The following is a 15,175-nucleotide window of genomic DNA, read 5'->3' as shown; positions in this document are numbered from 1 at the left end:
GCGGTGAGTGGAATTTGAACAACGAAGAGCTGCTGGAGAGGGAGGCTCTGAGTGAGAGCAAAGCGATGGGGGTGACAACGGGTCGTGTCGGGTTTGGGTCGTGGATCGGAAGTAAAAATGGATCAAGAAATCTTCATTCCAATTGAATGCAAAACCCATTTTTTCAAAACGGGTCAGAGACCCCCAGCATAATGCAACCCGTTTATTAAACGGGTCAATAACCACCCCATAGAACATCCTAAACCCTGAACCCTACTTTCATTAGGGAAGGGTACAAAAGGAATTTCACACACCAAAAATTAGCATGGGTTAATCTATATTTATTTCAAAAAATTTGGATTGGAACACAATTTTTGGAATGATCGGATTGGCAACAAGGTTTTCAATATTTATTTCAAAATTTTGGATCAGAACACAATTTTTAAATTTAGAATTTTCTGAACATAATTTAGAATTCATATACTTTACAAATTTTAGAATTTTCTATTTGTCCGTTTTTTTGTATGCCCATAATAAAGTGCATGATTAAAATACGTTATTTCAGTAAATAAGTAAAAGAAAAAACTGAAATTTTCAGAATTTTTTTATCTAATAATTTTAGAAAATTTCAGAATGAATTCTCGAAATCTCTAAATGCATTCCAAGTTTCATTTGAGTTTTTTAGAAATTTTTTAATTCATAAATTTTCGAGTCCAAATTGAAAATTTTAATGGCGGAATTGGAAATGACATTCCAACTTGCACTCCTAATTGTGTGGGTGATTTTACTAATTATGTCTCATAAATAAAAAGGGAAGTGTTATTGGCACTCCAAAAATCTTATTATGCACTCTTCACAAATGTATTTTTCTTTCTAATTATAGAAAGTTTGGATTGTAAAATGAGAAATTTGGAGTGCCAATAACAATTCCCTAAATAAAATTAGTTCAATAACTAGTTTAACGGCCTTTTTTTTTTTTTGGGTTTGAAAAGATAATTTAATTAATCTAAAAGAAGGTTATAGGCCAACACAAAGGAAGGCAAAATAACCCAAATACATCAGGGGGAACAACTATAAAAGGCCAACCAAATTAAATAAACTAAAACAGAAACCCAAATCCATAATTTTCAACCATAGAAAGCAGTGTCCCCTACTGTCATCGCCACGAAAGACTTGCCAGCAGCTACCGAAGCAGCAACACTAGAGAATGCCCGAGTGGTGAAAACAAACAAGACATCATAGCACAAAAGTACCAACCCCGCAACAAGAAGCACACCACATACATATTTCTTTACCAAATACGCATAACCAAAAGTTAGTCACCATATAAAAAACACATTCATGAATCCCTGCAAATATATACGAACATAGCAACACATGGGTAGAATGTGAGGCTAAAGGGTATGTAAAATACCCTTACTTTGGTCAAAGTCGCAATACACTTGGCCTTGATGGAAATCCGGCAAGCTGTTTGGGGGGAGGGGGATTGTGAGGGAGGGAAATAAATCTGGAAACCATATTCACCCCAAAGTCTGCAGATCAAAGCAAAGGATGGGGTGGGGATGGTTTATGGGGAAGGGAGGAAAAGGGGATATGCGAGGGGAGATGGAGTTTTGGGTTTGAAAATAACAACCAGAGGAGAGGGAGGGGTGGAAAGGAGGGACATGAAGCCCAAAAATGAGACAAACTCACATGAAATTTTGAGACAAAGCTCAAAGAAACTGAGAAAAATCTCAAGGGAAAATTGAAAAAAAGAGTAAAGGATCGAGAGAAAGAGGGAATGAGGAGAACAAGAAACTTGGACAGGGATAGCCACCCGCACTCAAGCCAAAGGCTAGGGCCGGCAGCAAATGAGTTTGCAAGGTTGGGAAACCAGAGAGAGAGAGTCTCACGTGTTTTCTTCTACAAGTAAAAACGCCTAATGTGATTTCTTCAACTTCACATACAGATGAAGCATTTATACTTTTGCTACTGTTGTTACACATGATCAATTGGGCAATTGATTACGAATTTACGAAATGGTCTGCAGGCTCGAAAAGATTAGAGTATTCCCATCGTAGCAAATTGCTCGGGGGACAGTCTCCAGAACAAAGGCCCGAGGGCCGGTGGATGGCCTCCAGCGTGAGGCAGGCCGGGGGATGGGGGAGGCCCGAGGGCCAGGCCTGTGAGGGATTGCCAGGCCTTGAGCCCGAGCTGAGGATGACGCCATGCTGACGCCAGGGTGGCGTCAGCGTATTATTTAATTTTTTTTGTGTCAGGCGCGTGCACCCCACCCGCGCGTGGGGGCGCGTCCCGACACAATAATCAGAAAAAAAAAAGAGTTTTGTCAGTTACCGTTGGGAAGCCACGTGGCTTCCCACGGTACGTTAGATCCTAACGGTCACTTAATGTGGACCGTTAGATCTCAACGGTAAAAAAAAAAAAAATGTCAGATTTAATATCCACCGTTCGATCTGAGATCAACGGTGGATATTAAAATGCTTTATAAATTAAAAAATAAATGAAAAAATAGTTTAAAAAATCTGAAAAGTTACCGTTGTGACACGTGGCACAATCTAGAGCGTTGGAATTCAAATTTTTTTATATCCAACGGCAGAGATTAATTAATTGAATAAAAATTAAAAAAAAAATGTAAAAAATTCAAAAAAATTCAAAAAAATATTTGAAAAATCTGAAAAAAATTGTAAAAAAAATTGTTTTTACTTTTCTATAAATACCTTCTCATTATCATCTACCTTACACAACAATTTCATATTTTCTCAACTACTTTCAATCACATTCCTTTCTTTGTCTCAAAGTTTGAATCCATTTTTTTTCAATTATGCTCCATATGCAAGCATCCGCAAGGCAGCAGTAATTTTTTGCTCAGGCAGTAGACCCATAACACCAAAAGCATTTTTTTTTTGCACAAAATAAGAATCATGGTTGCAAACAGCAATCATGATTTTGTTGAACAAATGTCGTTCCATTCTAAAACGACGTCTAAAGTACGTATCAGGGAATGCACTATTAGGAACAAAATAATCATCCAAGAGTTCCATACCTCGTCGTTGCCTGCTTCTATCAAGGTTTCCGGAACGGCTGGGCCTGCAGATCTGAGCCGCAGCTTGGATGACTCGACGGGAATGTGAGGCTCTACCCCTTCTTACTTCGTCATTTCTCATTTGACGCTCCTCATCCTCTTCCCTCTCATTTCTTACCCTCTGGTGATTGAAGATTGCTTCAGATTCGTTAAACAAGTCTTCCTCTTCCTGATTGTATTCCCACATCATCCTTGAGGAAGAAGAAGACGACATTGAAAGAAAGAAACAGAAACTATGAATAATGATACAAATTTTTGTGAATAAGGAAGCAGAAACTATGAATAACGATAGAGATCTTGAGAATTTTGGTGTGAGATTTGTGAGGATGGATGGTGGATTATATAGAGGATTCAGAAATGATTAGGTTCTGCATAATGCCACGTGGCATGCCGTCATTCGTTACAAATCTGATGGAAATCTATCCTCAAAGATTGTGAACGGATTATGACACGTGGCATGCCGTCATTCGTTAAAAATCTGATGGAAATCTATCCTCAAAGATTGTGAACCGATTATGACACGTGGCGCGACGTGATTGGTTAATAATCTTATCAGAAATCCATCACCAATAATTGTATTATTTTGTATTATTTTGTATTATTTAATAATACTTCGGATAATGACACGTGGCGCAACGAGAACGATTAAAAATCTTATCCTATATTACAATTAAAATTATTTTGTATTATTTTATAATATAAAAAAAATACTAATATTTTATTGCCTATTGCCAGGGCTATTGAAGTGTAACGGTGGAGATGCAAATTCTATTGCCAGGGCTACTTACTGTTCATTAAGGGCAGTTACTGTTCATTAGGTGGATTGAATAGTGTATTGCCAGGGAGGAGGGCTCCAACGCTGGAGTTGCTCTTAAGGAAAAAACATGTACCACACTAAACCCTAAACCACACACAAAATAAGTACGGGAAATTTCATTTCGAAGTTGGATGCCCATCTCCTTCATAAAACCCCAAAATGTCCTGCAAGTGAGAAGCTTGACTAGGCAAAATCGGACATCACCAAATCCGATTCTTGCTTTCGCTTGTATTCTTCGATAAACTAAGACGATGTAACGTATCATTTCTATATAAACATGTATATCCAGCATAACCTTTTGCTATACTACTTCACATACATGAAGATCTACAACAACAAAAGGAAGCAAACTAAGATCGCCTTCGTCCATACGTGCAATGTTCTGATGCTACCTTTGTATGTCTTGATTTTCTGGCCTAGGGGCTTCCGTGTAAACTTGTCCTTGCTCTCTCACATCTCTGAACATAGAAAGAAGGGAATTGAGGCCGCCTTCAGAGGACGCCCCTCCTAAGATCCATAACAGAAGCGAACTGAATGAATTCATAGCGCCGGGGTTGGGACCATTCTCTGCTTGATTCAGATCAGCTTGGCCGGGAGCCTGAGGGTTTCCTACCCCGTCTAGGTTGTCGTTACCTGACTGTTCTTGAAGGCCGGGTGCTTCTGCTGCATTTGATGGTACTGCTGGATTTGATCCAGATCTCAGCCCGGGTCCAGGCTCCAAGTCAGAATTAACTAGGTCGGGGTTTCTTGGGTTCAATCTTGTGATCTGTACTGTTGAGGCAAGGAACGTTGACGAGGTAATGTGGAAATCTGGGTGTTGCTGGAGCTGAGATCGTCGATTTTGGATGAACCTCTGTAAAGTTGGTACCTGCAGGGAGTGTACCAAGATAATAACTGGTTAAACTTCGACTAATTAAGGTCGTTACAGATCTCAACAATAACATACAGACCACACTCAAATGTTCCATTAATGATCTTATTCTTGTACCAGTTATGCCTCTGGTCTCTTGTCAAACTAGGAAAATACGCAAAGTACATGGTAGTTTGCAAGAGGTTGTGTCATTCAAAAATATTTCATCTACACAATAAGCCAGGCCCTAAAGGGAAAGAATCTACACAATAAGGGTTAAGGGTTACCTCAAAACGGTTCCAGAAGTATAGAATGAGATGCTGCATAAAAGCGGCAGCTGTAGAAAGAGCCAAATAAGAAAAACCTGCAAACAGTTCGAAAGCAGGATTTTAGCAACAAAACAAAAAATAGTTTCCATCTAACAGTAAAGCAAGAAGTAATACGTACCATAACTATAGGAAAAGAAATAGATGTGGAAAACAAGAAAGTAGATCAAAAAGAAGCGGGGAAAGAACTTCATAGAAATGGGTGTCCGAACACTGCAAGAAGGGCAATCAAATGAGAAGAGCATGATACAAACTAGATATGTAGTAAAAATAGGGTGTGCACAATGGAGGGAAAATTAGCCTTAAAAGAGGTGCCATTATCAATGCATGGGACCATAATACTTTTCTGACATCATATCTTAGCCAAGGTACACAGCGACTCACATTATCAAAGCCCATGAACAAGGCTTTCAACTCTTTCAAGGTACATCTTAGGGCACTTGGTGATTTGCTTTGTAGCTAAGTGGATTTGGAGACATATCCAAGGGCTGGGAAATGGAAATTTGGAGGCTAGAAATAAAGCCTTTCTAGCTAAGTGGCCATGGAGTTCCTTTGTGTCAGGAAGCTTTATGGAACTTGGTGAGTAAGTGTAAATATGGTGTTTCACCTAATGGGTGGGATTCAAAGGTTGTTTTGACTGGATCATGTCACGACCAGTGAAAAGACATATCCAAGGTTTTCAACTCTTTGATTTCCAATTGTAGCTTAGTTGTGGGAAATGGCAAAAGAATTCCGTTTTGGGAAGATGTGTGGTTGGGTACTTCTTGCTTGAAAGATCAGTTACTCTACAACCTGTCTGCTTCTCGCAACAAGGTTATTTCTCAGATAATGGATGCGTCTAATGGTTGGAGGAATTGGAACTTTGACTTTAGGACGAATTTAAATGAGTGGGGTGTGGAAGAATCTTCATCCCTCCTAGGTATGGTCAACAATATCATCATTCACAACTCTAGGTTGACACCTGTGGAACATTTTCGTGCAGATCTCATTACAACCACATTTTGGAAAATGAGCAATCTTTCCATCCCTTTCGGCTGATATGGAAATCTTGAGTTCCTTCAAATGTCAAAATTTTGTCTTGGTTGGTAGCTCATATCAAGGTCAATACGTGTTCAGAGAAGACGCCCCTATTTTAATTTGCTACCTCAATTGTGCATCTTATGCAAATCTTCGTCTGAATCAATCGACCATACCTTTCTTCATTGTCCAGTGACTTTGAGTTTATGGCTGATGTTCAAGAGATGGGTATCTCTTGGGTATCCCGAAGAATTGTCTTTCCCTCATCAGTGAGACCCATTTTACATTGTGGAAGGGGAAGAAAGCCAGGGTTTCACTTGGCTTTATCATGCTGCGGGTTGGGTTGTTTGGATGGAGAGAAATAAAAGGATCTTCAAGCATTACGGGGGAGCAAGTATTGAGGAGCTTTGGGATGAAGTTCAGTTTCTATCAGTCTTATGGGCTTAGGTTTCTAATGAGTTCACTGGAATATCGCTTTGCTTGCTTTGTTTAGACTGGAAGGCAGCTCTTTGCTAGTCCAGCTGTGTTTTTGGCTTTAGGTTGTTTTTGTTTTTGTTTGCTTGGTTTTGTGATCTTTGTTGTGGTTGAAGTGTTTGGACTGGTCCGCTAGACCACCCTATCCGTTTGTTTCTTTTTTTCCTAATAAAATTCTCTGCATAAAAAAAACCCCTTGATCAAGGCAATCAACTGCAGAGATAATGGGACTAAAGCCACATCAGTTTCAAAAGAGTGCCGGTTACAACCTAACCCTGCCTCAAAACTGGTTAAGTATTGACTTTCAGGTAATATTTTATCCATATTAAGCCCAGCACTGCCAATCTAAAATAGGCCTACATACCAGATTCTAAAGAGCAACAAGTTGAGCAATCATCTGTGTCTAGACCAAATATCTGATTTATATATTACAACCAAGATATGGCCGGATGAAAACTATGAACTCATGCATTGACTAATGACACCACGATTCCCATCACATGAACTGTGGAAAGGAATGTCTCTGAGAGTGAATAATTTTTTAGTTGAAACGTCCTCATTATGTGTACAGGTATGGCACCCAATAATTTTCCTGCCACATATTTAAAGGGGAGAGAGAGAAACCTGATTAGCGTGAATAGTTCACTCAACCAGACGAGTATGAGGACCATAAAAGCCAGCAGTTGATCGTCATAAAACTCGAACAGAAAAAATAATATACCAATCATTATCTGCAACCACAAATGGTTTGGCATGAAATGTGGAAATCCAAAATTTTCATTTGCAAGTAAACATAAGTAAATGAATAAATAAAATTCCAAAAATTCATTGACTGACTATATATTGTGTGATGGTGAACAAAAACGATGTACTCTTACCGGCACAAAGACAAGTGATTCAATTACATGCACAAAAATTAACTGGAAAGTTGGAAGCTGATGACGAGCATGGTGTTGAAGCTGCACTGCAATAGTTTGGCAAAAGTAAGCACCCAAATATAGAGGCAGGATAAGGAGGATGTATGATGCACAGGGAAACCCAAACAACTACGTTGCCACCTCACTTTATTTATAAAAATGATATACTCATCAAACCAGGGAACCAAAATGGATGATGTTTTCAGTGAACAAAACCTTAAATTTGATGGTATTACTAACACGTGAATAAATGCTATTTCTTGATTTAACGTCAAAATACAATTACGAGTTTCCTAACACACATTATTTCATTGTCTCAAGGACGGAAGAAGACACTAATGGGGGCATGTATTGTGAATGGAGCTAGCGTCTTGCTTTATCCAGAATAACAAAATTAAATAACACAAACCTGTGAACTTCAGCATGCGAGTCTGTGTCTCTCTCAATGTGAATGACACAGACATGGTGGTTGTAAAGAACACAAAAATGGACATCATAAGCACACCACATTTTGTCACAAGGTAGTCTGCACAGAAACCAAATCAAGACAGAATTTTTCTTAGCATAATGCATATAGAATTGAAAAAGAATAAAATATGTTTCAGCACCTTTTTTTTTTTTTTTTTCCATAAATACTTGATTTTTAGTAGTCTAAGGTCCCTGATAATGTAGCATATTTTACTTTTGAGTGTCCTCAGTTGATTGTTTGGCCAGATTTAATTCCATAAAATTTGTTATAACATCCTTACTTACACAATTTTTTTTTTCAAATACCCAAATTAACCTTTAATGTAAAACTGAAAGCATCACAGTTTTAAACATCATTACATACATTCCATGTGGCCGCCTTTTATAAAATATTTTTTTTGGGAAAGCGAAATTCAAGATCTATAAATCAATATTATGAAGAAAAAAAAAAGTAAATAGGATAAATAATGCAACTGTTGTACAGCTACTTTAACCAAACCATCCTAAATCCTAAATCCCAGTCGCCACCCAGTGAAAATTCTCGGCCGTCTTACAATCATTTTCCATAAAGTTCAAACCCTTCTAATCTCAAAGTCATTATTCCTGCAAATACTTACAGATCCAAATTTCCCAATATATTAGAGACCAGAAATACATTAATAAACTCGAGTAATGTTCTACCAACTTAGCTCTTGGTGTAGTGCTACTTGTCTTCCCAAGTATTGAATGAGGTTAAAAGTTTGATACCCCCTCCCTGATTGATTAAGGAAAAACAAGCATTCTAATGCTGTCACAGGTGCTTTACAGAATAACAAAAAGGTTTCTGTAGTATACTTAACAAGTATATTATGTATTCTTCGTTCTTTATGCATTTGAGAAGTAGATGCACTACTTTTTAACATAAGTTCATATTCATCAAATAAATTATTTTATATACCTCAACAAGTGCTTCTCATAACTGAAAATTTCACAAAGGCTGATGTAAAATAAAAGCCATGGCATCTTATAATTATATGTGAAAAGTCAAGTTTACTAGTGAGATTCACAATGAAACAACATTGCACAAGAATGGAAATAGAAGGCACAAGTCAACAAACCTCCAAACCTTGCAGGGCCTTGTGGCGGTTCTTGTGCATAGCTGATATTAAAAAACTCCTTTGTCTGAAAATTATAAAGATATCCTGCAATGTGTAATAACAAGCTTAGGCACAAGTCCTGAAACTCACTCTCAAGTGGTAATTTTGCCACTAAATTTAATTAATGCTCTCCTCCAAATGTCCTAGCTTATTTACAAGTGCCACATATAGAAAGGAAAAAGGAAATTAACTGCTAATTTACCTTGTCCAGGTGAACTCAATAAACTATTTATTAAAATAGTATCATATCCAACAAATCTGTTAATGAGTAGCTGCTGCCACCTGGTGATTCAATGTAAGCCACAACAATCAAAACACGTACTAGTTTACCACTCTCATATGCTTATTAATAACTCAAAGTTACAAATCAATATAAATTACAAAATTTCTTAGATAAATAATGCTTTTATGAGAAAAGAAACTGAAAGTAAAAGGTGCACCATGAGTATCCATTGTTGATCAATTGCAAAATATAGCACACATAAGCAATATACTCATCGGAGTCCTGAATTATTGAGCTATATTTGATCCCAACCAGGCTATCCGAAAAGTTAAAAGATCTCCTAATTCTCTCATCTTACCGAGAAAAATAATTTCAAAAAAGTGTTACTTTAGTAACAAGCTATCCAAGCCTAAAGAAAAGTATGGCTACTATCTCAGTATACAACATAGAAATATATTAATAAAAACAACAATAAAAATGGCCAATAAATAAATCACAATATTCCTGATTAAAAACAAAAAAACAAACACTCCTGCTTATGACAGGTAAGCTGTAGTTTATGACAAAAACAAAGCCAAGGCAGACAACTGATGTTTCATTTTGTATGCTACAAGCACTTGGGTTAAGTTGACTTTGATTTAATGTATGGGTTCTAAATTTCACTACCAAAACCAAAAGCACACCACCCAACACCACCCAAACCAATATATGTAGTTATTTTTAGGAGATAATATCATTACCTGTTCCCAAAACAAGAATGCCGAGCTGATATGCTAATGTTTACAGCACGAATATTATGCCGAGACCTGGCACTTTCAGGTAGTAAGAAATAACCCTACAAACAAAGTTGATAAAGACATTAGAAAACTATTACGAAACAAGCTTCTGAAGCCAAAACCTGTGCAGTCCAACTCATCAGAAAGTTCGGGAGAAATGAGTGGAAATAATCTATCACATTCAAAATTAACCTTTTCCATAGTGTACAAATAGGTTGGTTCAAAAGTTTTGCTTCTGTTCTCAAGCCACTGCACTGAAACAGATTCAAAACAACTTATCAATAGCAATGACTTTCAGTTCTCATAAGCTCAAGAAAGGCTGTTGAAAACTGATACACTGAACAAAATGATACAGTGCAATCCAAATTGGTGAACTTTGATAATATATTTTATACTGGCTATAAAGTAATGATAACTAGAAACATGGATTCAGCTCTCATGTTTCTTTTCCTAATTGCTGCCTTTGGTTCCAGCAGCCAACTCCAAACACAACAGGACAATAAAACACAACCTTTACCCAATCCAATGACTGAAAATAAAAGGAAAGCCCCTAAATTACTTAGACAATGAAGCCCAAAAGAAGGTAAAGAACCTAGCTGTGTCCAAAATAAAAGTACATATCGTTGAAATCTCTCTTATTAGCAAAAAGAAAAAAGAAAAAAAAAAAACTAAAAACTAAAAAACAAAAAAGTAACTGCTCAACTATTTGTCCTTTTCGGAGTATATTACAAGTGGTACAACAGTCACAAATTATCTTATTAGAAAAAAGGGTTTTAGATGAATGACTCAAAACAAATGAATAGACAACATCTTCAGCGAGACTGAAGTGAACTCAAGGATGGTACAACAGCAAAATTTTGTTCCATTGATAGCCTTGATGCGATAATGTACTGCAGCAAGGGTATCTACGTTGTCCACTATTTAGCTTTAAGACTTCATGATTTACAAAAAATATTCATGTAAGCAATTTTCATGGTGTCTAAGATATACTAAGAATTGGTGCTATGGCAAATAGGAGTTTCAACTAGAACAAACACTAATAAATGCTTCTCCACCATGCTCCTCCATAGGCCTGACTTTCAACATTAAAAAACATCCTCTTACACGAACATAATATCTAGAGTCTCCAGACAACTTGCTGAAAATGACGTTGTATACCTTTGTTTTGTATCCCAATCAAGCATTTGCAACCAAATCACGGAAACAGCATTCCAAATTTAAATCCTTTGTACAAAAAAGTATATAAAAAAATCACATCCAACCAAGGCAAAGATTCTTATTTTCATTATCATTGAAAAAGTTTGTGCCTTTGCAGACTTCTTGTCTGCTCTCGTATTTTTATTGTTTCTTTGCTATAAAAATTTGTTTCTTCTTCTTCCAGAAAGGAAAAGGTGGAAAAATGGTTTGTGCTCCTTTAATTATTAAACTATAAAACTCGGTTTAAATGCACTATGTAATTAACTGTTTTTCTTTTCCCGGATGAAAAAATAAAATAGAACAAACATGGGTGTATGGAATCCAAAATGATGCTATGCAATGAATGGTTAAAAGGATAGTCAGAAACCTGCATACAAGTTAAGCCTGTCCAAATGAAGTATGCGCAACCACTTGGGAATATCAAGATCTAAATGTATCCCTGCAATGTTCTGCACTTCAAAATAAAAATCAGCAAAAGGGTCTTTAAACTACAATACAAGAAGCCAAATAATGTTCACACAAAGCATCCGTTTCCAAATATGAAATTGGTCAAATGCACGAGAGAGAGAGAGAGAGAGAGTGCCACTGCAAGCGGCAACTATTTCAATGTTAAGGGAATCAGCGGGTACGACGAAACTACAAAGAAAAATTAGAAGTGGAAGAAAGGCTTCTTCAAAATCCTTCAAAAATCAAGGTAAAGTGGGGTTATACGACAAAGTGGATAGAGCCAATTTTTCTTTATTGAAACAAAGAGACATGCCCATGGCAATTTCAGTAATGATAATTTTCAACATGAACTAGATGAAATCAAAGGTAAATGGACCTTGAAACATAACATACTGCCACTATTGATAATCACAATCTTCCAAAACTACCAACTATTAGTTTGAGCTGTTTCTTTTGGTAAGTCTATTTTGGATCAATAAAAGTAATTGGAGGTTTACATAATTATGCAATGCTGTTAGATTATGGGCACCTATTTTGGGACACCTAAAAACAAAATGATGGAGAAAATTTGAGACCTGGGGAGATATATAAATTTCTTACTATGTCAAAGAAATTCACATCAACATATTCCAAAGCACATAGAACACCCTATAAGGATAGCAGTAACAGCAGAATGTAATAACACTACAAAGTATAGAAACCAACCACAAATCAATTATGCACACTGGTTTATTCCAATGATTTTGGTAACTAGAAAACAGGGTCAAGATATTAGTAGTTCCAAGGATGACTATAGTTCAGTTATTAATTTTCAATTGCCTCAGTCTACTTACCCATAAATTTCCAATGACATGTGCTCCATGTTTCCGAAAGACTGAAAAGAGACGGGGACGCATTTTCCACAGTTTGATAAAGTTAACAAGTGCGGCTCTAACTGTATCTTTCATAGGTGAAAGAAAACTACTACGTCTCTCCTTTATTTCATTTTTGACAACGGCATCATCAAGTGTTGCCATAGTATTCAGGCTATCGGTAGAGCTATCAGTCTGTTGATCAAGAACTTCAGTATCAGTCTTCAGTTCCAACTTACCACTCCTAACACCAGAACCAACCCAAATCAACAAAAATTTTGAAGCAAAAAATGTCAATCCATCTCCATCTACATTAGCAAAGTCTTATTTATACATTACAGATTTTGTGTCTGGGGCATCATCCATCACATTGGTGAACTCTGACTCATTCTGCGACCACAACCCTGCACTAGTTATCTAAATCAAAACAACAGTTAGTATTTAAGAGATGTCTGTTAGGCCACAATAAGAAACAAACTCAATCTCCTGTTGGATTTCATGGTTTCAAGCTTAGTAAATCTGTAAGTATTCTTGTGTTGTTAGCTTTGCTTTACCTCCATGTTTATGAATCTTTGAGCTACTTTGTTACTGAGCTTTGGTTCAGTTAAGTTGCCCCCTTTGACATTTGAACCTCTTTTGATTATTGATTCATATACCATTGCCTTTGTTTCATCGCTCAAAGTGTTTATGGTCAAACATCGAATAGGATCTAAACTTGTGGTTGACTCAGTTCGTCTGAATCATAGTGTCTGTGCCTTCTTTGTGAAGGAGTCAGGACCTCTGATCAGTTGGTAGTAACACACCACCATGAGAATAAGGTCTCATTGGATTTACTGATGAGGAATTACAGATGCTGCTTGTATCATTATTGATCATTGAATTTATGTGTTCATTGTATTGCACCTCTTGAATCCAACTTCTTTGATTGTGCGTTTAATCATTTCGTATCAGATATTGTTGCTTACTGAGCTTTGTAGCTCACCCATTTTTTCCTTCTCTTTCGGATCAGCTTGGGTTAGAAGTTGACATGTTTTGAATGTTTTTGAAGAGCTGTAGAAGACTTTGGTTCTTTTAGGAAGAATTAGATGTTTCAATAGCTGTTTTGATAGCTTTGTGTACTTTAGAAGTTTAGTACTTTTACTGGATTTTGGAGCCTTTGTAGTTCATTTTGAGGTTTATTGTAAGAAATGGTAACGAACTGTTTATGTTCAGTTTTGGAGACTTTAAAGTAGTTACTTTTTGCTCTTAAAAGTAAGTGTCACCTGCTCGGGTTTAGATTGGGCCAAATCGGGGCGTGACAAGACATGACGACATACCTTAATTTGAATAATTTGGGCTTCTGTTGTTTCGACACCAGAAAGTTCACTTGAACAGCCAGGCTTCCAATGCAAGGGAATCAAAGTTAATTCAAAGGCTCACAAGATTTTATGGAATAAAACTTTAAAAAAAAAAAAAGGGGAAAACACAAAGTGGGCATACATCTGGAGCACACCTAAACAATTATCTAAGCATTTCCTTGAAAACTAAAATGATCAGAGCAGGGTATGGGGATGCAGAGACACAAATACTTATGGGGATGCAGAGACACAAATACTTTCTCAACAAATAAAAACACATACATGGTGGGAAATAGTTGTGATTTGTGAATATACAAGTTTTCTCGGCGCTCAAGCCCCTATGCAGCATTATATCCAAATTCTACAGTACAATAAGTTGATTTCAGATATGGAAACATGATAAACAAAAAAACTGTATAAACACTATTTTGATGACATCAAGGCTGAAGAAACTCGACCGGAACTGATCGTCTATCTAATTTTAACTTTTAAAGACCCAATCAAGAGGGCCAACTATGAGCTCACCCACCCATGTTGCTGTGAAGTATGAACTCACAGAATAAAATGCACATCTGCAAAATTAAGACCTACAAGTGATCAAGAATTTACATGAATGGAACTCAAACTGAAATGCAATTGGTGAAGATTTACACGAACTAAGCTCGAATTGATCAAAACCCTAACAGAAACAAACTACTAAGGCAAATGTAAGGACAAATTACAATTCTCCAGCTAAATTCAAAAACCCTAAAAAGCATAAAAAATCTGCACAAGGAAGTAGGGAAAAACCTGTTGAACGTAATTGGCGTGCATCACAACGAGAATAAAGAACAAGGTGATGGCGATGAAGAGGTATATATACTCCAAAGCAGCTCTCACTTTCGGCGTCAGGATCTGCGAGAACCGCTCTTGTACTCGGATGAAGGTCTGCTCCGCATCCATGTCTTCTTCTCCCTTTCTCTCTGATATTTCTATCTCCTTCTCTACTCTTTCATAATGTGATAAGTTTGGGGTTGAGAAACGACGATTTTCCCGAGGAAGCGATGGAACACCGATTACGTCATGATGTTTGAAGGAATGGGTGTAAATATCTGACTTTCGTGTTTCACGTGTCAAATTTGTTGGAAATAATCCCTTCGGATATCTTCTACCAAATTCACTCCATTATCTAATCCGGATTCTTGAAATTTGATCAAACGATTAAAGTTATTATAATTTTTAAAAGAATTTCCTGTTTTTAATCTTTGGATCAAATTTTAAGGATCTGAATTTGTTGAT

General features: G+C 36.9%; 1 protein-coding gene across 1 annotated transcript; it reads right to left on the bottom strand.

Moving 5' to 3' along the window:
* Positions 1-4,062: 4,062 nt before the first annotated feature.
* LOC137717579 (membralin-like protein At1g60995) lies at positions 4,063-14,941 on the bottom strand. Its single transcript, XM_068456989.1, has 15 exons — positions 14,687-14,941; positions 13,877-13,939; positions 12,895-12,977; positions 12,543-12,804; positions 11,630-11,711; positions 10,258-10,319; positions 10,030-10,124; positions 9,269-9,348; positions 9,028-9,111; positions 7,872-7,988; positions 7,424-7,509; positions 7,170-7,276; positions 5,176-5,267; positions 5,016-5,092; positions 4,063-4,746 (listed from the first exon to the last, which is right to left on the bottom strand). Exons 1-15 carry the CDS (start codon positions 14,837-14,839, stop codon positions 4,267-4,269), a joined length of 1,923 nt encoding a protein of 640 aa, XP_068313090.1. The 5' UTR covers positions 14,840-14,941; the 3' UTR covers positions 4,063-4,266.
* Between the last annotated feature and the right edge of the window lie 234 nt (positions 14,942-15,175).

Source organism: Pyrus communis, chromosome 15 (genome assembly GCF_963583255.1).
Source record: "Pyrus communis chromosome 15, drPyrComm1.1, whole genome shotgun sequence".
Lineage (NCBI taxonomy): Eukaryota > Viridiplantae > Streptophyta > Magnoliopsida > Rosales > Rosaceae > Pyrus > Pyrus communis.
The sequence above is the reverse complement of the archived record's forward strand: the minus strand, read 5'-3'. Positions and strand labels throughout refer to the sequence as shown.

Bases quoted from the DNA above. Each gene is read 5' to 3' on its own strand.
- LOC137717579 (XM_068456989.1), bottom strand. From the start codon at position 14,839: ATGGATGCGGAGCAGACCTTCATCCGAGTACAAGAGCGGTTCTCGCAG. The intron at 7,510-7,871 runs GTTTGTGTTATT...AAACTATTGCAG, and splicing joins TCGCATGCTGAAGTTCACAG to TGCAGCTTCAACACCATGCT. The intron at 5,268-7,169 runs GTTTCTCTCTCT...CCCTTCTTGCAG, and splicing joins GAACTATTCACGCTAATCAG to TGTTCGGACACCCATTTCTA.